Source organism: Artemia sp. Qi Xiang Cuo, chromosome 1 (assembly GCF_049724085.1).
Source record: "Artemia sp. Qi Xiang Cuo chromosome 1, ASM4972408v1, whole genome shotgun sequence".
Lineage (NCBI taxonomy): Eukaryota > Metazoa > Arthropoda > Branchiopoda > Anostraca > Artemiidae > Artemia > Artemia sp. Qi Xiang Cuo.
In genome coordinates this window covers 2,226,782-2,248,212 of record NC_142794.1, presented here as the reverse complement: position 1 = coordinate 2,248,212, position 21,431 = coordinate 2,226,782, and the positions used below count along the sequence as shown (strand labels likewise).

Genomic DNA, 21,431 nt, shown 5'->3' with positions numbered 1-21,431 from the left:
ATGATTATTCTACTGATTACGAACTAAGAGAAGACAATAGCTACACCATCAAGAGAGAACATAATTAAGTATTTTATGGAAAGGATCCCAAATGTACAAAGTTGTTCAATAACATTAATAATGTATAATAATGTATGCAACATATTTTTTTATGTTAATATTCTACATGTCATTATTTCAATAAAAATATTTTATGCATTACTTTGACACATCCCCATTATTTTTTAGGGTTTGTAGAACGTCAAATGTTTAGAATATCTATTAAAACAGTTGGAGATGTATGAAAAGGAATTTCAGATATATAGATACTACTACTACTACTAACAGGCTCATAACAGTATATATTAGAAAATGAGATATGTTAAAAGGACTTTTACCAAAGTCTAAGAGAGAGAGAGAGATGAGCTGAATTTTCTAACTTGAAAATCTCCACCGACAGGCAAACACCCGTCCAGACGCACAGACAGAGAGAGTTTTTAGTTTTCAGAAACTTGAACATTCACGTTTAAAATACATCTGATTTTATTAATAGTATGTGTTTTTAATAAAGTCATAACAAACTTAACAAACTCTTTCTTGAATTCGCCTCTTGCATACACAATACAGAAATTTCAGTAAAAAATTATGAGAAAATTGTAAGTAAGTAACAAACTCTTTCTTGAATTTGCCTCTTGGACACACAACAGGGAAATTTCATCCAGGAAATTATGAGAAAATTGTAAGTAAGCAACAAACTCTTTCTTGAATCCGCCTCTTTTATGCGCAGAATGGAAATTTCATTCATGAAATTATGGAAAATTGTAAACATCTGATGTGATTTTATTAATAATATTTGATTTTCATAATAAAGTTGGGTTTTAGTTTTCAGAAATAAGAACACCCACGTTTAAAATACATACGATTTTATTAATAATATTTGATTTTTTTAACCTTTTTATTTTCTCTTGAAAAAAAATTAGAATCGATCTGTAACTTATTTTTTTCTTTGTAAAAATTCAGAAGAGAACATGAACTTTTCTTCAATTTATTGAGAAAAGTCAGAATTAAAGTGTAAGTTTCTATCTTCAGAGGAGAACTTGAACATTTTTGCATTTCTTTGAGAAAAGTCAGAATTAAAGTGGAACTCTTTATCTTCATGGCGAATATTCACAATCAAAAGTATAATTTTTTCTATCTTCCATGAAAAATTTGGAACAGAAATTAAAATTTTTCATCTCTTTGAGAAAAATCAGAATTGAAGTGGAACCTTTTCATTTTCTATGGAAGAAATTAGAATTGATCAGTAACTTATTTCTTTTTCATTGAGAAAATTTGGTGTTGGTATATACATAAAGTCGAAAAGTTATGTTGGAGTTCTCCGACATGTTGAATCTGAAAGTGTAATTGCATAGAGATTCTTTAACCTTTTAGGTTTAACTTACCCTTTTAGGGATGACCATTTAGGGTTCCCAGAGATGCTGAACCTGAAAGTGTGTTCCCTGACATGCTGAATCTGAAAGTATAGTTTTCATGGAGATGAACTATTCTAAAGAATAAAGACGGGTAAGTCTTAAGATATTTATTGCTTAAAAATATTAAAAGATTTTGAAAAAACACATATTTACATAGGAATAATACTTAAAGTTCACTGTTAAACATCCACAAACGAGGATCCCATGATATAGAACACTTTTTACCGTGTCTTATGCACTTATCACATCAGGTATGTCCCTAGGTAACCACTGCGCGAAGAACCTAACCTCCTCTTCAGGACGGGAATAAGCCCCTTCAAATTTAGGACACTTAAATTCTTCTAAATTTAAAGTAGAATCCTAGGGTCACAGTTTCGAATTAAAAATTTATCTGTATGTACATTACCCTTTACATATAGTGCTTCAACCCCGAAAAAGCTGCAAATTTCACTGACTTCTTCCTGAATATTTCTCAGTTCATGACCACTTTTATTATATGGTATAATCACTCGATCGTAGAATCCTAGTCTGTTTATACGGCATAATGTAGTACTACATAAGCTTTTATCATAATCAAACATATTATAGTTCACCATCCAATGATAACAGTCAATTTTTTCGAGTTCCATTGACAATAATAAAAATGAACCTTCAAATATATCATTACAAGATGATTTTTTCAAACCTACTAATTCTTTGTTATATAGTCTAACCATTCTGGAGGCTATTAATGTAATGTTTGAGCAGAGACGTACTTCATTAAACTTTTATATCTTTGCTCAAGGTTAGAAATACTTATGACTAGGGAGAACAGTCCTAAAACCATCTGAACTCACTGTGTGGAGGAGTCATAAAACCCATAGAATTCATTGTGGGTAGGAGTTCTGTTCCTATTTCTGAAAATTAAAACCCAACTTGATTAGAAAATCAAACATTATTAATAAAAACAGACATACACATACGAAAGGTTAAGAAATCTAGCTCAGAAAAGTCCAAAATAGCAAACTAGACATCCCAAATCATTATTTTCATGCAACACACAACTACAAAAGTTTAGCTAAAAAAAGAAACCTAGCTAAAAAAATGTTATTAATAAAATCTGATGTATTTTAAACTGGGATGTCCATATTTCTGAAAACTAAAACCCAACTTTATTTTTAAAAAATATGCGAAAATGTACCCAATTATTAAAGAAATTAAATATTATTAACCAAATCAGATGTATTTTAAGTTTGGATGTTCTTATTTCTCAAAATTAAAACCCAACTTTATTAGAATATCAAATATTATTAATAAAACCAGACATACACCTACGAAGGGTTAGGAAATCTAGCTCAGACAAGTCCAAAATAGCAAACTAGACATTCCCAAATCATGAGTTTCATGTAAAACATATCCACGAAAGGTTAATAAACCTAGCTGAGAAAATGTTATTAATGAAATCAGATGTATTTTAAAATGGGATGTTCATATTTCTGAAACTAAAACCAAACTTTATTAAAAAATATGCAAAAATGTACCCAATTTTTAAAATAAATGAAATATTATTAATAAAATCAAATGTATTTTAAACATGGATGTTCTTATTTCTGAAAATTAAAACCCAACTTGATTAGGAAATCAAATATTATTAATAAAACCAGACATACACCTACGAAAGGTTATGAAATCTAGCTCAGAAAAGTCCAAAATAGCAAACTAGACATCCTAAATAATGAGTTTCATGCAACACACATCTACGAAAGGTTAAGAAACCTAGCTAAGAAAATGTTATTAATAAAATCAAATGTATTTTAAACTGGGATGTTCATATTTCTGAAAACTAAAACCCAAATTTATTTTAAAAAAATGCAAAAATGTACCCAGTTATTAAAGAGAATCAAATATTATCAATAAAATCAGATGTATTTTAAACATGGATGTTGTTATTTCAGAAAATTAAAACCCAACTTGATTAGAAAATCAAATATTGTTACTAAAACCAAACATACACGTACGAAAGGTTAGGAAATCTATCTCAGAAAAATCCAAAATAGCAAATTATATATCCCAAATCACAAGTATTATGCAACACGCATCTACGAAAGGTTAAGAAACCTAGCTAAGAAAATTTTATTAATAAAATCAGATGTATTTTAAACTGGGGTGTTCATATTTCTGAAAACTAAAACCCAACTTTATTATAAAATATTTTTATTCCTGAAAATTAAAACCCAACTGTATTAGAAAATCAAATATTATTAATTAAACCAGACATACACCTACGAACGGCTAAGAAACCTAGCTAAAAAAATGTTATTAATAAAATCAGATGTATTTTAAACTGAGATATTCATATTTCTGAAAGCTAAAGCCCAACTTTATTGAAAAAATATGCAAAATGTACTCAATTATTAAAAGAAATCAAATATTATTAATAAAATCAGATGTGTTTTAAAAATGGATGTTCTTATTTCTGAAAATTAAAACCCAACATAATTGGTACAGTCGCAAGCATATTTCATGTCATTTTGAGAAAAATTTGGAGGGGGTAACCTAAAAGGCAATGTTACTTTTCCAAGGATAGCTAAAAGCTAATTGAATAACCCCTTAGCATACTCAATTCTAATATTGCATTAACCCATTCGAACTACTGATTTTATTTTCACTGTCCTCAGTGCTTTAGCAGTAAACAAAAAGTCGGTGTAGGAGGATCTTACTCCAACTCAACCCCCAGGTGACACCCCATTTTTTAATATTCCTTTGCTGATTTCCTCTTCCGATAAACTTTCTTCTTTGACAACGTGACAAACTATCTGCCTTCATTTCAATTAATAACTCTATTTTTTTTCAAACTCATCATAAAAATTAAACTTCACCTCAAATGTCCTTCTGAACTCGACTCATAAAAATAATAAAAAAAATATGAAAAAAAGGCTTAAAGTGAACGAGCCCAGCCGCAATCATATTTCATGTCATTTGAGAAAAAGTTGGAGGATGGAGAGTGACCTAAAAGGCACCCTGAGGTAGCTTTTGCTCAAATTTTTACGGCCTACCGGGACTACATAAGCAAGGTATTGGCTAAGGGTCAATCGTAGCATGAATGAAAACCCCATGCTTCCAATAATTGGAAAGTGGTTATGTACATCATTCCCACATATGTTTTATTCCCAAAAATTATAAATATACATAAAAAATTGAAAATGCAAATAAATTACCGTTTCTGGATGAATTAATTATTCGTAGCATTGATAAACTGGATTTTAAAATTTACAGAAAACCCGCACAAAATAATTGATATCTATATTTTAAATCCAATTACCCCCCGCCACAGGTTAAAGGAGGTGTTGTTACATCTTTTGTCGATCATTACCTAAACATTTGCTCTGATTCTTACATCACAGATGGACTAAATTTTATTAGAGACATTAGGGAACAAAGAACAATTCAACGTTTTATAAACGATTTTCAAACTATAACTATCCGCCTTTAAATTAGTCGATCAGAAAATGTGCTTTGAAAATATATGTTTTGATGTGTCCTAATTTTTATAGTGACGATAACTTCTTTTAATTGCGATTTTATTGCTGGGTGTTTGCATGAATAGCTGAAGTACCTAAGGTTAGTAAATAGAAAAGTCCTAATGAGGAAACATTTTAAGCCACGGGGGGACTTTTAGAAAGATATCATTCTAAATTGTCATATTTCATACTGCTACGCAAAAAAGTTTTTGAATTGGGTCTTCAAATCATTCACTTGGCTAAGTTCTAAAAGATGGAGTCTGAAACAACGTTATGATAACTTTTTTTCTTACACATTCATAACTAATTAATGGAGCCTCTATATTGAAAGATGGGGGGTGTCCTCAAAAACAAAGTTGTAAGGGAGGGGGCCCCTAGGATGTTGGGGGGAGAGGGACCCTTGGAGGTTGAGGTCATTGGTGCTTGCGGTCCTTTATGGTTCAAATCCATAATCGTCTCACTAGTTGATTTCTAAGGATTTCTAAGGATTATTCTGAATTTCTTTATTAGTATCAACATTTTAGTATACTAGAATATTAAAGCATATTTTAGATTGACAACGCTGCTTAAATGGTACTTGTGTATTATACAGAACACAGTCGAGAAGTAAAGTTATATTGTCCGCATCCCACATTGTGCACGTGTCTATTATATCAACCACAGCCGAAAAGTAAACTGTTATCCTTGCCTCGAAGCGCGAACAATATAAATAAAGTCTCAAGGTGGAATTGTGATATAACAGTTACGTAAATTAACTGCTAAAATTTCAGAAGTCTGATGATGTCACCTTGTTAGCCCAGTATTCGCGTGACCAATATAAGCAGTCTCCCGGTGGAATTGTGATATGACAAATAGTCTCAAGGTGGAATTGTGATATAACGGTTACGTAAATCCAATGTTGAAATTCTCAGAAGTCTGGTGATTTCACCTTGTTAGTCCAGTATTCTAACCGTTGATTGGCTGTAATCGTGTACTGGCAGTATTTTAACTCATTGGAGGTCAATGATCTTGTCCGGGTTGTATTCACTGAGCGTATTGTGTCACCCCGGAAAGTAGGTCAATGCTCATATATGGTACCCCCCCCTGGACTGGCAGTCCTTCTTCTACTTATTTTTAGCACTAATTTGGTGAAAAGTGACATTTTTATTACATAAATATGTATCCAACTGGGAAATATTCTATTGTATGTCATAAATTTACAAAATGTCCCTTTTATGTCCCAAATTTCTAAAATATGTGACCTTTTTTGCCCTATTATGTCATTGTGTCCTGGCACATAGGAATATGTCCTTTGGACATAAAATATGTCTAGTTGGCAACCCTGCATTAAAACGAACAGAAATTATTACGTATATAAGGGATTCGCCCCCTAGTCAGTACCTCGCTCTTTAGGCTAAAGTTCGAATTTTGGTCCAATTTTTTAGAATGACCCTTGAATCACAAAGGCCATTTAGTTAGAATAGATAGCTCTTTTGAAAGTACTGAAAAAAATTTAGCGTAAAGAGCGAGGTATTGACTAGGGGGCGAACCCCCTCATTTACGTAATAATTTCTGTTCGTTTTAATGTGGCTCCTTACTAAAAACTTGTTCTCAGGTCGTCAAGTGGAGCATATGACTGGGGGATCCCCTGCGATTTGCCTCGGGCTACCAAGAGATGAAAAAAAGTAGGTCCCTTCAGTCAGGATTCAACACTAGTGGAAACTTTAGATTCGGATTAGTCCGATTCGGACGACTAAAGTCTTTTAAGTGTGATTTTTTTAATCGTCACTACGTACTTTTATTCTTACGTTTCAACTTGTATGATTTACCTGACCTGAAGACTATTGACACAATATGGTATTTTTAAAACTAATTATTGTATGTTATATAAGTTGAATTTTTCTTGGTAGCCCTAGTCCAATTTGAGGTGCACTTTTTAATTGACAACTAAACCGGTAGCTGACTACGCCATTTCCGTTTTGAAGTGACATAGATTGTATTGGCTTTTGATTCCCTTGAAAACTGAATGAGAGAGAATGTGGGAAAAATCAGTTAAAAATTTTTTTTAAATTAATTGCTTTAAGAATCACCAGAAATCTTTCTAGGCAGTTTATCCTGAATTTAAAGACAAGCCCTTTTAGCGTTTCAAAACTGACATCGAATTCCCACTTAAAAACGCAAAATTGAAGGGTATAGATTTCAAACCTAAAAATAGAAACTGGGGGACAAATTTCAGAAGCCGTTACCTTCAGACACAACTCAGATTCTTAGCACTCCCTCGCCTGAATTACTTTGTGAATATGAGTTGTAATTTTTTTTTTGTTGATTGTTTTTTACTTTCTCAATATATCTGAATTTTATGACCTGAAGACTATTGATAAATTTAAAGCCAGGCTTTACCACCAGGATTTCCAAACTCCAGACTTCCAGATTATTGTTTAACGTCTTGCATACACATCATTTGCAATATAAATCCTATTCAATAGTACATCCACGTAATCCGAAACAAGGGATTTTTGAATTTTATAGGTTTCCGGAATTTTCAATCATACTATGACAGAAGAAATCCAAAAAAATCTGGTAACTAGAAATTTAGTTATTTTAGGAGAGTTAGTAAAATTTTGTAAAAAAAAACTTACGAGTCCAGTGGCAAAACTGATTATTGCCAGGTTTTTGACAGAACATAGCCCAGACCGACGCAATCACTAGCCCAAACTAACCCAAAATAGCGAACGCTATTAAAACCTTATTATGCCTTATTATAGCGCTATTATGAGTAAAACGAGGAAAAATTACAATCAGCATATCAGATAACCTACCCATAAGTGTAAAGTGTAGGTCAAAAGTAAAATAAGAGCGATGTGAAAGAAAAAATGACCACCCCTCCACTTATACCGCCGTAAAATTGACTAGTGCTTTACTGAACGCAAAAATATATAAAAGCAAAACGGCAAAAAAATTTGCAAAAAATTCACCTCAATAAGCTTATATATTTGAAACAAATCCTAAGGAGACTAAAATTCTTAGACAAATCATTCATGTTGTGTTCTCTGCCCCTAGAGTCTAAGAAAAGCAGACTGAAAACAAAATTGTTTCCTGAATTATGACAGGTATACAGACATGTCTTCTATGCAAATTTTTAAGGAATTCCTGCAAATAGGGAAGGAGTAGAGACAAGAGCTAGAAATAACCCTTGCGGGAATGAATGCTCTAATTTCACTCCTGAAAGTTCCAATCTCCCAATGCAAGGATTTTTTAAGACAGCAAAAGCCACTCGTCTAGAATGTCACCAAACCTCTATTCTTTCTCGTCATTTATACAATAACATAGATTGAATAAAAAAAGTTCATTCCTCTGTTCTTCTTGCACTGAAGCAAGGGCGCCGGCTGAAAATTTTCCAGGGGAGCAGATGCCAAAATAGCAGTGAGGGTTGGGTGACAGTTTAGGCGGTTTAGGGCACCAAACTACGACTTTACCCTGAAGAGGACGAATCTACAATCAATTTAAAATCCTGAGAATCTAATTGATTTAAAAGTATCAATGACTATATTTTAGGTTTCCCAGTTGCAAAAAAAAGTAATGTCACACGGTGGTAAATTGTAAGAAAAAAATTGTTAAAGATTCAACAAAAATTGTTTGTATTTATCAACAACAAAATTGAAATTTCAACAGCTGAATTTGAATATTAGAGACCATTGTGGAATTCCATGATCATTATTGAATATCCAAATTGTTGAGAAACAAAAGTGTTGGATTTCCATACCCGAAGTGGAATTTCAAACACATGTTGGATTTTAAGATCCTTATTGGATTTCCATCTTGTCTTGTTCAATTTCCTGTTCTTTAATTGGATTTCCATTACTAGCGTTGTTCAATTTATTAGGCCTACAATTTAATTTCTAGGTTTTATTATTCGGCTTTTCCTCCTAGTTTTGATTAATCAATCATTTTTTTTGTTGGATTTCCAGTTCTTCATTGGATTTTCATCGCTAGAATTACTCAATCTCCTAAGCCAAAAGTTTTACATCTAGTTTTCATGATTCCCCTTCTAGTTTCAGAAGCATCAATAAATATCAAATAATTACTCATTTATTTTACAAAAACAGAAAATTACGTCAAAAAATTTCTCCCAGATAGTATGACACCTCTTGACGCCTGTACTTTACTTGTAGAAATCAGCAGTTCAACGGCGTAAACAGCAGCCCGACAGAGGAGATCGGGGTCAGAAATACATTCACATCTGGAAAAAAAGTGACACACGAACCTGAAATAAAGATGAAATGAAATTTATGCACAAATAAAAGAGAAAGGCTCCCTCCCCCATTTTTTAGGATCCAAGACTGAGCGGTTGCTATAATTATGCCATGAATCTTGTCTTTTCTGTATACATTTAACGTACCCATCAAATTGTATTGAAACCAATTTTTGAGTCAAGGTAAAAACGAACTGAAATCACTAAACATAGGAGTTAGGATACTGCAACTAAAAGTTGACTTTGACTTGACTTGACTTTATTTCAACTAATAATACATCATACTTAACTGGCACTTACAACACATTTTTTGAATAACATTATCAACAAACGCAGAAATGGTAAGAACGTATGACGTTTTATTAAGCCACTATTGTGACTTGAGCAGCGTCACAGAATCTTTTATCATAAACCAAAACTCATTCACTCTCTCTACTCTTTTCATACCATTCAATACAAATTAACTCAATTTAACTTTTTTTTTAACTTTTTGTTTTACAACTTAATTACAATTTAAATTTTTTTGTAATAAATAAATAAAAAAAATTTAATTCCCACCCAACAAAAACTTTTTTAATCTAATTTTAAACTGAAACTGGTTTTCTGACTCCCTAATGCTCTCCGGGAAACCATTCCACAAATTAACTGCATAATTTCTAATTGCAAAACTAGATCGACTCGTACTCCTTACTTCTGAGACTAAGCTTCCACGACCTCTAGTCCTATGATGATGATAATCAGAATTAAACTTAAATCTCTAAAATATTCTGGAGATAATCTATTAAGCACCTGGTAAGTAAACACTCCCGCCTGATGGTCCCTGATCTGATGAATATTTAAAATTCTAAAACTAATAAAAGATTCACGCATATGCTCATACTGAACAAACTCACCCAGTACTCGAAGTGCGTTATTCTGAAGAATCTGCAGTCTTTTAATATTTGAAGTAAAATTAGATGCATAAATACAGCAACCATAAACAATAAAAGGATGAAAAACAGTATGATATATATTTCTTAAAACACTGAAGGGTCACACGTATTTCAAACGCCGCATCACTCAAAGACCTCGTGCAAGTTTAGAAAAAATCATATTTATGTGTTTCTTCCAACTCAAATTATTATCAACATAAAATTCTAAATATTTATTTTCAAAAACCTGTGAAAGCGAAAAATTTTCAAATACTACGGAAGCACTATTTACAATTTTTGCTACCCGACTAAAAATCATACAATGTGTCTTAGAAGTATTAACAGCAAGGTAACTCAAGGAGGTAAACCCCAAAAGGTTTTCCAGTATTCGGTTTGGTTTATCCACTAGTTCTTCTAGTGACTGTGTGGAAATCGTTAAAGTAGTATCATCTGCAAATGCTTTAACAGTTGCTTCAGGCATGTAAAACCTCAGAGTATCTATGTATACGAGAAAGAGTAATGGACCAAGGACTGAGCCCTGAGGAACTCCACATTTTACAGGATAGACTCCGCTAACTATGTCATCTATCATTACTTTAGTTGACCTTCCATACAAGTATGATTTAAACCAATCCAAGCATACATCTTTTATCCCCAGACTAGATAGGCGACACAGCAGCAACTCAAAATCCACAGTGTCGAAAGCTTTTTTGAAGTCAACAAAGATCGTTAAAGGAATAAGACCTTTTTCTAGATCTCCATTGATTACATCCAGAAGATGATGAACAGCATGGCTAGTAGAATGTTTACTGCGGAATCCAAATTGGCTGTCACACAATATTCCTAGTTTATCCAAATATTCATAAAGTCTCCTGTGAATTATCTTTTCATAGATTTTAGAAAAAATAGGTAATAACGAAATCGGTCGCCAATTCGGTAGCTCTTGTTTCTTCCCCCCCTTTATACAATGGTATTACCTTTGCCAGTTTAAGACCACTAGGGAATTCGCCGGTCTGGAGTGATAGATTTATGAAGTCAGTTAGACAAGGTAATATATAAGCTAGGATAGCATTTATAGCTCTAAGATTAAATCCATCTATTCCGGCCGAGTTGGACTTCAGTCCTTTCACTGTGCTCTCGATCTCCTTTGTTGTGCACTTCTCGAACGAAAAAATGCACCCTATGCCTCGATTATCAATAAAGGACTTCAGCAGATGTCTTCTAGACTTTTTAGCTACGTCTTCCTTAATACTCGCGCCTATGTTCGTGAAATATTTTGCGAATTCATCAGCCATTTCCTGTTTATCAGTGATTTCACTTCCATTCACCATCAGATTCTTTACTCAATCATTATCATTAGTCTCCCTTTTAATACCTCATTTATTAGTCACCAGGTTCCTTTTGCTTCACTACTTTTACTATTAGAAGCAGAAGCATGATATGCTTTTTTGTCACTGCGACGCTTATGGTTAACTTTGTTTCTGACTCGCTTAAATTCTTCAAATAAACTCGCATTTTCTGGGCTCTGTAAATGTTTTTCAAAAAGCTGGTTTCGCATTTCCATCATTTCAAGCAATTCTGTGGTCACCCATGGCTTTCTTGGCTCATTTTTCTTTTTCCTCATTTTCCTCAGAGGACAAGACGCCTCATACACCGGTAAGAGAATATTCATAAACCTGTCAAATGCTGTAGTTGCATTCTGCTCTTCGCTAACTTCATCCCATGCTATAGTACTAACTTGCTCTTTCAGCTTTCTCAAGTTATTATTTCTCATATCTCTATAAACTCTTTTACTTAGGTTTTTAGTCGAAGTTTTTATACTATTTATCATACAAACAATCAGGAGGTGGTCAGAAGCAGGTTGAAGGAGAACATCACAGAATGCTTGCCTCAATAGATTTGAAGAAAGAAATATGTTATCAATTAATGTTGCCGACTGAGCAGTGATACGGAAGGAATCAGATTCACTGGGTACAAATCATGAGATAATGCAAGATTTAAAAATTCTAAATTAACACTATTTAAATTCAATAAATCAAAAGTAAAATCACCCAGAATAACACACTTTGATCGATTAGACTGGGCCCTGCTTAAAAACATATCAAACTCCTAAAAAAATTCCTCCGGATGAGCACCAAGGGGTCTATAAACCAGGCAAACAATTCACTTTTTACCATTATTTATTTCAATCTCAATAGAAAAAATTTCAATCTTTCCTTCATTCCATAAATAAAGGTCCTCCCTTTCCTCAAAATTCAATCCCTCTCTCACCAAAAATGCAAGCCCCCCGCGCCCCATTGAATGCCGCGACTTCGATATCAGTTGGTAACCTGGAAAAGCGTAGGAAGAGAGAAGACTATACAAACTCAAGAATGATTCACAAATTCCCAAAACATCAATCACACTATTAATATTACTTAAAAACTGAACAATTTCTTCAAAAGCCGACGTTATGTGGCAATTCCATTGAGCAACACACAAACTATACAACTCTTTTTTAATTTGACCAAACTCTTCAAAACGAACGTAGCGGCTAAGACGGAGTGGCTTGGGGCATTCATCAACTCTATATTGCAAATTTAGAACTTTATGTTGTGATAAAACATCATCAACTAAGAGCGAATTTTTTTCAAGCAACTCTAACCGAGGTATTGGGAGTAAACTAACCATAATAAGAAAATAAACTCTGTATAACAACTGAGATGACTGGATTAAACTAAAGAAAATAAACTGACAGTTTAGTATACATTATGGGGCAGTTTATATCACTGACCTACGAATGAGGTGAACATACCACTCGATGCCGTTTCTTATGCTCTCTCCTAGTATAATAATCGCTTTATTCAAAAATTCAATTTTAAGACCTTTAAGGCTTAAGGACCTTCAAAGATGATAATTTTTTCTCATATTTTAGATACCAGTTATATACTCCTGTTAGCATCACTCATTTCAACCGGTTTACGGGTAAATTGAATCAACTGTGACGAAAGCGAGAACCTGTAAACATAGGAAATATATAATCTGGGCTATATAATTGTGCATGAGAGAGGAGGAGGTGGGTGGGTAAAGTATTGTGGAGCTGCAGATGAAATGTGTTAGCTACAACTATTTTGCATACAAATAAGTAAGAATTGTTGTTTTAACCCTTTTATATTGAAAAAATAAAGAGAAAAAGGTATCATCTTTGAGGGTCCGTAATGCGAGTGGTATGTTTGCCTTATTCGTGGGTCAGTAATAAAAACTGTCCCAAATTTACCAGGAGTCATTTATGTTACTTTCAATTTTTAATGTCGCTCTTTATTTTCATTTCAGAAAACAGTTCTAGTCTATTATTTGTTCATCCCAGAAGGAAATACAATAAAATTCTGAAGACTACCATAAAAATTCTAAAACAGATTCTTACGCCTATAATTCCTAAAACCTCTTGACTTAATTTATCCCCTACCTAATGATAGCCCGAATTATATATATTCATGCCTTTTCTGAACATGATATACAAATAAAATAGTACCATTGGATTCCTTATTATCTACTATGTCTGAAATTCGTGGAGAGTATATAGTTTAAACCATTTGTTTAAACGTTAGGGGGGGGGGGGGGTAAAGTAAATTCACCTGCTCTTAGAAATTATATAAGAATGTACTTTAAACTTATTATTTTTGCGGATTTCAGTTTTTCGTTCAGGAGGGCAAGCCACTACATTGGAACCAAGAAAACTTTTTTTATTTTATAAAAATACACTATGAATGAATGATTTTATTCAGTGATTAAACCCGTACAGAATATTTCACTATCTAGTATACAAAATACACCATAAAATATCAAAAACTGAAAAACACAATCATAATACTAAACACCACAAAGAAACAAGGAAAAAAGGAAAAACAATGAGTTGACAACATTTATTAGCACTTAATAGTAAGTAAATGAAGGGGAAAAGGAAGAAGAATAAAAAAAAAATATATAATATCTAGTCTCTTTGTTCGGTTCAAGTATTCCAAAACGGCATACCGAACCTCTTTAATGAGCCAGATAACATTAATATTAAAAGTATTAGTGTAGGAAAACCCTTGTAATCTAAATTGCATTTCAGTTCTTTCATTTTCAAAAAATTTACACTCAAAAAGATAATGATATAAAGTCTCCTCGTCACCACAATCACAATTAGAACAATTACTTTTATTAACCTACATCAAAATGGATTTGATTTACAGTTACCAGTTAAATTTTGTATCAGTTTATAATTAGGAGTAATTTTTGTGACTTGAAGAAGGTCAGTATGATCAGTAAAAAACTGAAGGGTCCAGGGCTATAACAGCTTGGCAAAATAACTCATACCATTTCATATATAAGTTTTTACATAAGGTTTTCGTAAGGTTCTGAATTTCATTTATAGTCTTAGAAGTAGAAAGGGAATTACCAAATATAAAATTTACTTGCGAGTCCGTATAACGTGAATGGTCATTTATATTATAGTTCTTTAAGTTATTCAGGGGTGGTCAGTAATCAGGCCTTCCTCTCTTTAGATGTCCGGAAAAATAAACTATCTTAAACATTTTGGGAAACATAGCACACAAGTTATCAGTATTAATAAACTAAACTGAATACTTAGAACATACGCAGTGCTTTTTTGTGGGGGAGGAGGAGGAGGGGGATCCAGATAATAAGCCAAATTTTATTTGAAAGTTAAGATAAGTTAAGAAAGTTAAATAAGAAAGCCCAGAAATTAAAAAAAATTAAATTTTTGTTGGGGCCGGTCCCGAGGCCCCATCCCCTGCGCATGTCCCTGTGCATGAGCATGTTCCGTATAACCTTGAGCATACCCTTTTAGAAATTATGCTGATAAAGATGTAATCTGATGAGAAAGATTTAAGCTACAAGAAACAACGGGTGTATGGCCAATGGGAAGGTGTTCCTACTAGACAAAAATAAATGCAAACACTTGTTAGTACTTACAATGCTAGTATTTGTACATATATTGGCTTGATATTTTTATTTTAGTTGTTTTAGATTTTACCCCTTTTTTCTTTAAAATGGTTGTGTTATAGATTATTTCTGGCCTTAACGCTGATGACACCTAGTTTCATACAGACAAAATTTTTGTCGCGAGTCTTGTCTTTTCTTCCTATAAAACGGGTCTATGGCCATGGACCTGTTTTTTTTTCTCGAAATTTCATTCTTTGTTTTGTCATTGTAGGCCAGTTTGGCTCTAGATAAAAATAACTCAAAATAATTGAATTTGAAATTTGAACGTTACAAAAACATTACGACCGTCTTGGCCGTGGGAATGAGGGTATACAAGTTCCCAAAAGGGTCATGTTCATGAGTAATGACAACCCAAACCCCTGAGTAGTTCTTGCCTGCTTAATATTTTTTATTGTATAAGATGTATTGTATTCAGGGTCTCTAATTTTAATCAGCAAATCGATTATTAATAGGGCGTTATATATATTTTTTCTACTTAATAATTAATTGAGAAATTAGAACTGTCGTTAGCTTTTTCTTATTAAATCCTCTGCTTGGTCTTCGAGAAGAATGCTTAGCCATAGCTGCTAAAATATTTGCCAGTTTGGGCATCTCAATTTGTTTCTTGTTAATTTGCGCTGCTTAGACTTAGAGAAGAATTCTTAGTCAGTATGTCTTCCGGATATACAAATACAAATATTTGACAGTATTTCAAGCAGGCATGTAGGCTGGAGGGGGGTTCAAGCATTTTATGATTTTTCTCATAATTTTTTTAATTTTTGTATTCGCTAGTTTTTCTTTTCCGAATTTAGGCCTTATAAAAAAAACCCCATAAATCTAAAAATCCCCACAGAAAGGGGTAAACACTTCAGATGCAACTGCTTGACGAATATAACTGGGTTAAGTTGAGCACTAATCAACCTTAGTTTCAGAATAGTATTCAATAAAATTACCAACAGTAGCATTTATGTTAGGATTAAAATAAAATTAGTCAAAAATTCCCTTTTTCAGCTAATGCCTAATTCTGCTTTAAAATTCAAACCAAAGAGTCGTGTTTCTTTTTTATCAGCTGAAAAAGTGTTTTGATTTTTTTTTTCCTGTTTCAGCATTGCTAGTTATACAGTTACCCTAACGAGAACCTAAACTAAGAACATTAATGATAATCGAATAACGATCCAAAAACCGTGGGTAAATTAGAAGAGCGGCAACTGATGCTATTGTCAACAAAAGCCGCCAATGTCGTGTAACGTTTATCATTTTTCCAGAGTAATTACAAGGTAAAATTAGTGTAATTACACTGTATTTGCCAAAACTAGTGCAGTAATTCTTATTTTCTAAGAAAAAATACAATTGCGAAGCTTGAAAAATGTCAAGAAATACCAAATGCTAGGTGGTATAGGTGATCTTTTTTTGACGTTAACGCCGTTTTCCACTCTGCTGAACCCATAATCTTTGTAATGATTATTAAATAATCAGAGTTTGACCGAATTTGATAGTTTGGAGCTCGAGTTCGAATCGAATTGGAGATAATGCTTGATTAATTTTTCAGAAGAATGGTTTCCTGTAACACTATGTCAGAATCTGAGAGAAGAACATATATCTTAAGAGGATGGCTTGCCTTTGCGGCATTTGTGGACTTCGCAATAGCCCTGAGAAGCTATGTGGATCTTACAACGTTTTTTGGAACAGAGCTGAAGAATTCTAACGTGCCACTGACAACAGCAAGAGCTGTTTCCTGCTTGCATATTCACACGGGATTGACCATGGCTGCTTGTACTTTTGCGATTCATTCTTTCCCGTAAGTAGTACTACTAACCAACGGGACATAAAGAGCAATTTAGGCGCCTTTTGGGCGTGATTGCGTATTTGGCTATTGAAATTAGGGTATTTTCTTAAAGCGTATTTTAATTATTATTTGCACAGTCGGTACATTTTTTTCCGTCAACTTTTGTTTTCGACGTGTTCACGCTGTTAGGGCTGTGCTATCAATGGTAAATCTGGTAAGTAGTAATTATTGAATCAACTGGTACAAGACCTCCCAGACTTCGTTTGATTATTTTTAAGCTTTAATCTTTATGTTTCACCCACTTTTTGAAAGTACTACTGAGCTGAAATTTTGTTCATCTAATGATCTCCGATGAAAATGCATGAATGAGTCATAGTCAGTTAGATGAGTCATAGTTAGATCTGCTACAGCAACTCTAAAGCGTTTATGTTGTTTGTAGTTAGCGTGGGTACATTGTTGAAGGAGAGCGAAGAAGGGCAATTGCTTCAAGTTTTTTGGCTGTCATTAACAAGTACCTGCTTCTAGAAAAAAGGCTTTTTCACCATGAGAGAAAGGTCAAACAAGATTTTACTACACTAAGCTTCAGTTTGAATTACCTCTATAATGACAAAAGGAAGCATTCGGTGGTGACAATTCACAAAAATGTGAGAGGTCCGATTTCCTTCTAACGATGCTACAAAAATTAAATATTTTAAAATCAAAGAGGAGGGGGGTGGGGTTTGTGGCTCTTTTAATTTTTTTGTCTGCGAAAATACCTAAATTGGTATTTTCCAAAATCTAGCAAGAAAAATTCACCCCCCCCCACGTTGGTACCCCTGGCAACGTAAAAGTATGGTTTAAAAATGGATTACCAAATATGACATGGGACAACAGGTTGAAGCAGTTCGTTTTTCTAAAATTGAAGTCTTCTATATTACCATACTCGATGTGTGAAACCATGCTATTTCCTTTTACCAAAGACTGAAAGGACCTATTTTTTTCAGCTTTTTAACGTTTCTTCTCTGTATTTTCCTGGTCCAGATTGTCAGATTGCCAAAGACTATGCTTTTTGGCCATCAGTCTAAGGCAAAACGAAATGCAGGTCGTCTCCGAACGGAGACGGAAGAGGTAGTCTCCGAAATACAGGTTGCCTCCAAAAAGAGACGGAAGTAGTAGCCCCCGGAATGCAGGCTGTCTCTGAATGGAGACGGAAGAGGTAGTCTCCGAAATGCAGGTCGTCTCCGAATGGAGACAGAAGAGGTAGTCTCCAAAATACAGGTTGTCTCCGAATGGAGACGGAAGGGGTAGTCTCCGAAATGCAGGTCGTCTCCGAATGGAGACGGAAGAGTTAGTCTCCGAAATGTAGGTCGTCTCCGAATGGAGACGAAAGAGGTAGTCTTCGAAATGCAGGTTGTCTCCAAATGGAGACGGAAGGGGTAGTCTCTGAAATACAGGTTGTTTCCGAATGGAGACGGAAGAGGTAGTCTCCGAAATTCATGTCTCCGAAGTTCTCCATTCGGAGAAGAGTTAGTCTCCAAAATGCAGGTCGTCTCCGAATGGAATGGTAGGAAGTGGTTATAAGGGAGGATTTAAAGGAGGTTAGAACTACATTGAAGGGAAAAAAGAGTGAAGCTCTAAATTCATCACGGTGAAAGGAAAGCATGTACAGCTTAGTTGGTCTAAGGCGCTTTAGTGCGGGAGTGTGTTACTTGTGGCAGCAGCAGTGATATTTTTCAGGCACAATGGGCCTAGTCGTGAAAATATTTAGTATTAGTGTATTGAAAGTATTAAGCGTGATTATAGTTTTTCTGGCTATTCATCAAAAAAAAACTTTCCGAAAAATAAGTTTTTCAAAGAAAAGCACAGGCCATTTTAAAATTCAAACTCAAAACGACCAGAAATTACTACTAAAGAATTAATGAAACCCAAAACGAACAACCCAAAAAACCAATTTTATGACAAATATTTTCTTTTGTGCTTAATATTGAAAATAAACATTAAAATTATCGTAACATTTTGAACTGATGAGCTTTCAGCAATTAATATCATTATACATCAAATATTTAGTATAATTTATAGCTCTTATATATTTTCTTTTCCAGTTCTTACAGCATTGAAAATAAAAATAAAGTTACATTGAAATAAATTCTTGAAGTGATGGATCTTTCAACAATTAATATCATTATGCATCAAATATTCAATTTGATGTTGTTTATACTTGCCAAGACTGTTAAAGACGCATATAGTTTCCAGTAAAGCGCCAATGACGCAGTAGGTTTTAGACTTTTACAGCGAGAGAAGGAGGTCATACCCAAACTCTTGTTTGTAGTGATTCTTTTTGTTTCAAGCTTGATTTAAATATTCAATTTAAGTTTCACTCGTTTTAAGATTTATTTATTAATTTACATTAATATCTATTGTGTGTATTTTCGTATTTAATGTATATTTAATTTCAGTTTGTTTTAAGTGTTCTTTAACCTATACTTCTAAAGGAAAATATTTTCTTTCGTTTCAAACTTGACTTTCCTATTAACTCTACGCTTTAGTAGCTTTAAGATCTATTTATTCATTTATATTATTACTTGCTGTAAGTTTTTGCTATGATTGTCTATTTAATTTCTGTTCGTTTTGGGTTTCGTTTATTCTTTAGTAGTTATTTCTTGTCGTTTTGAGTCTGAATTTTAAACGGTATTTGTATCTGCTGAGTTTAAGTTTAAAATTGCCTTTACTTTTCTTTGAGACACTTATTTTTCGGAAAGTTTTTAAAAATTCCTTATTGAAAACTTAAAAAAAAATCAAATATTCATCAAAGTATCAAAACTGGTATCAAAGTAACAATATCAAAGTGAAAAAATGGGCTTGTGTCAACCTTGAAGTTTTTATTATCTGATGTTTGAACTATTTTTAACAAAATTGCAATCTCAAAATTTTTATCGGATGGGTTTTGGGTAAAAGGGCATGTGGGGACTAATTGAGCTTCGGTCTCTTTTGACTCTTTAAAAGTGAACTAGAACTTTCTATTTTCAATCAAATGTGCCCTCTCTGAAGTTTATACGAGTATCCCTTCTAGAAGAACCATATATATCCCCAGAGTATAACTTACAACGCCTGTCCCTGGGGGGATTGGGTCGACCCTGGAGTTTTAATATCTGATGGTTGAACTATGTTTAAAAAATGGTCACCTCATATTTTATTGGATGGATTTATCCATCCGATAAACCGAAAGGCGTAAAGGGCGGGAGGGGCTAGTTGCCCTCCGATCTTTTTTCACTCTGAGAAAATGAACTACAACTTTTAATTTCCATTCAAATGAACCCTCTCTGAGGTTTATACGAGTATCCCTTTCATAAGAACCACATACGACCCCAGGACATAGCTTACAATGCCTTCTCCCCGGGCCCTGGGGGATGTGTTGACACCGGAGTTTTTGTTATCTCGCCTTTGAACTATTTTGAAACATGGCTCTCTCAAAGTTGTTATCGGATGTGTTTGAGGAAAATAAGGGCCTGGAGAGGGGGCTAGTTGCCCTCCGATCTCTTTTGACTCTTAAAAAACGAACGAGAACTTTCAATTTCCAATCATATGAGCCTTCCAAACTTTATACGAGCATACCTTCCATAAGAACCATATATGCCCACCGAGCAATACTTAAAACGTCTTCCCCGGGCCCTGGTGGGGTTGTGTCGACACAGAAGTTTTTCTTATCTGACCTTTGTACTATTTTTAACGAAATCACCATACGCAAAGGAGTTTTTGTTATATGATCTTTGAACTATTATTAACAAAATGGCTACCTCAAATTTTTTATCAGATGTATTTGGAGAAAAGGGCTTGGGAGGCCAGTTGTCCTCCGATCACTTTTGACTCGTAAAAAGGGCACTAGAACTCTCAATTTCCAATCGAATGAGCCCCCTTCGAAGTTTATACGACGAACCCTTGTATATGAAGTGCCCCTGGGAAAAAAATAAATGGAATGTGGAGGGAGGCTAGCTGCCCTCCAACCACTTTTGACTCTTAAAAAAGTGAATTACGACTTTCAATTTCCAATCAAATGAGCCCTCTAGGAAGTTTATACGAGCATCCCTTCCATTACAACCATATATGCCCCCAGGGCATAACTTACAACTCCTACCCCCGGGCCCTGGAGGGTTGTGTCGACACCGGAGTTTTTTGTTATCAGAACTTTTAACTATTTTTAACAAATTGTCTATCTCAAAATTTTTATCTGATGCATTTAGGGTGTGGAGGTTGGGGGGGCTAGTTGCCCTCTGATCTCTTTTGACTCTTAAAAAGTGAACAAGAACATTCAATTTCCAATCAAATGAGCCCTCTCCGAAGTTATACGAGCATCCCTTTCATAAGAACTATATATACCTCTAGAGCATTACTCATAACGCCTGCCTCTGGGCCCTGGCGAGTTCCGTTGACACAGGAATTTTTTTATCTGACTTTTTAACTATTTTTAATGAAATGGCTACAATAAAAATTCTATCAGATGGGCTTGAGGAAAAAAGGGTGTGTGTTGGGGGGACTAGTTGCTCTCGGATATCTTTTGACTCTTAAAAATTGAACTAGAACTTTCAATTTCCAAATCAAATGAGCCCCCTT

General features: G+C 34.0%; 1 protein-coding gene across 1 annotated transcript in view; it reads left to right on the top strand.

The window, feature by feature from the left end:
* Positions 1-1,427: 1,427 nt before the first annotated feature.
* Positions 1,428-21,431, top strand: part of LOC148955901 (uncharacterized) — a 37,239-nt gene continuing 17,235 nt past the window's right edge. The window contains exons 1-2 of the mRNA XM_089093033.1: positions 1,428-1,542; positions 16,608-16,856. Of these exons, the coding sequence (XP_088949159.1) occupies positions 16,612-16,856 (245 nt within the window). The 5' untranslated portion in view covers positions 1,428-1,542; positions 16,608-16,611. The remainder of the gene's footprint in view (positions 1,543-16,607; positions 16,857-21,431) is intronic.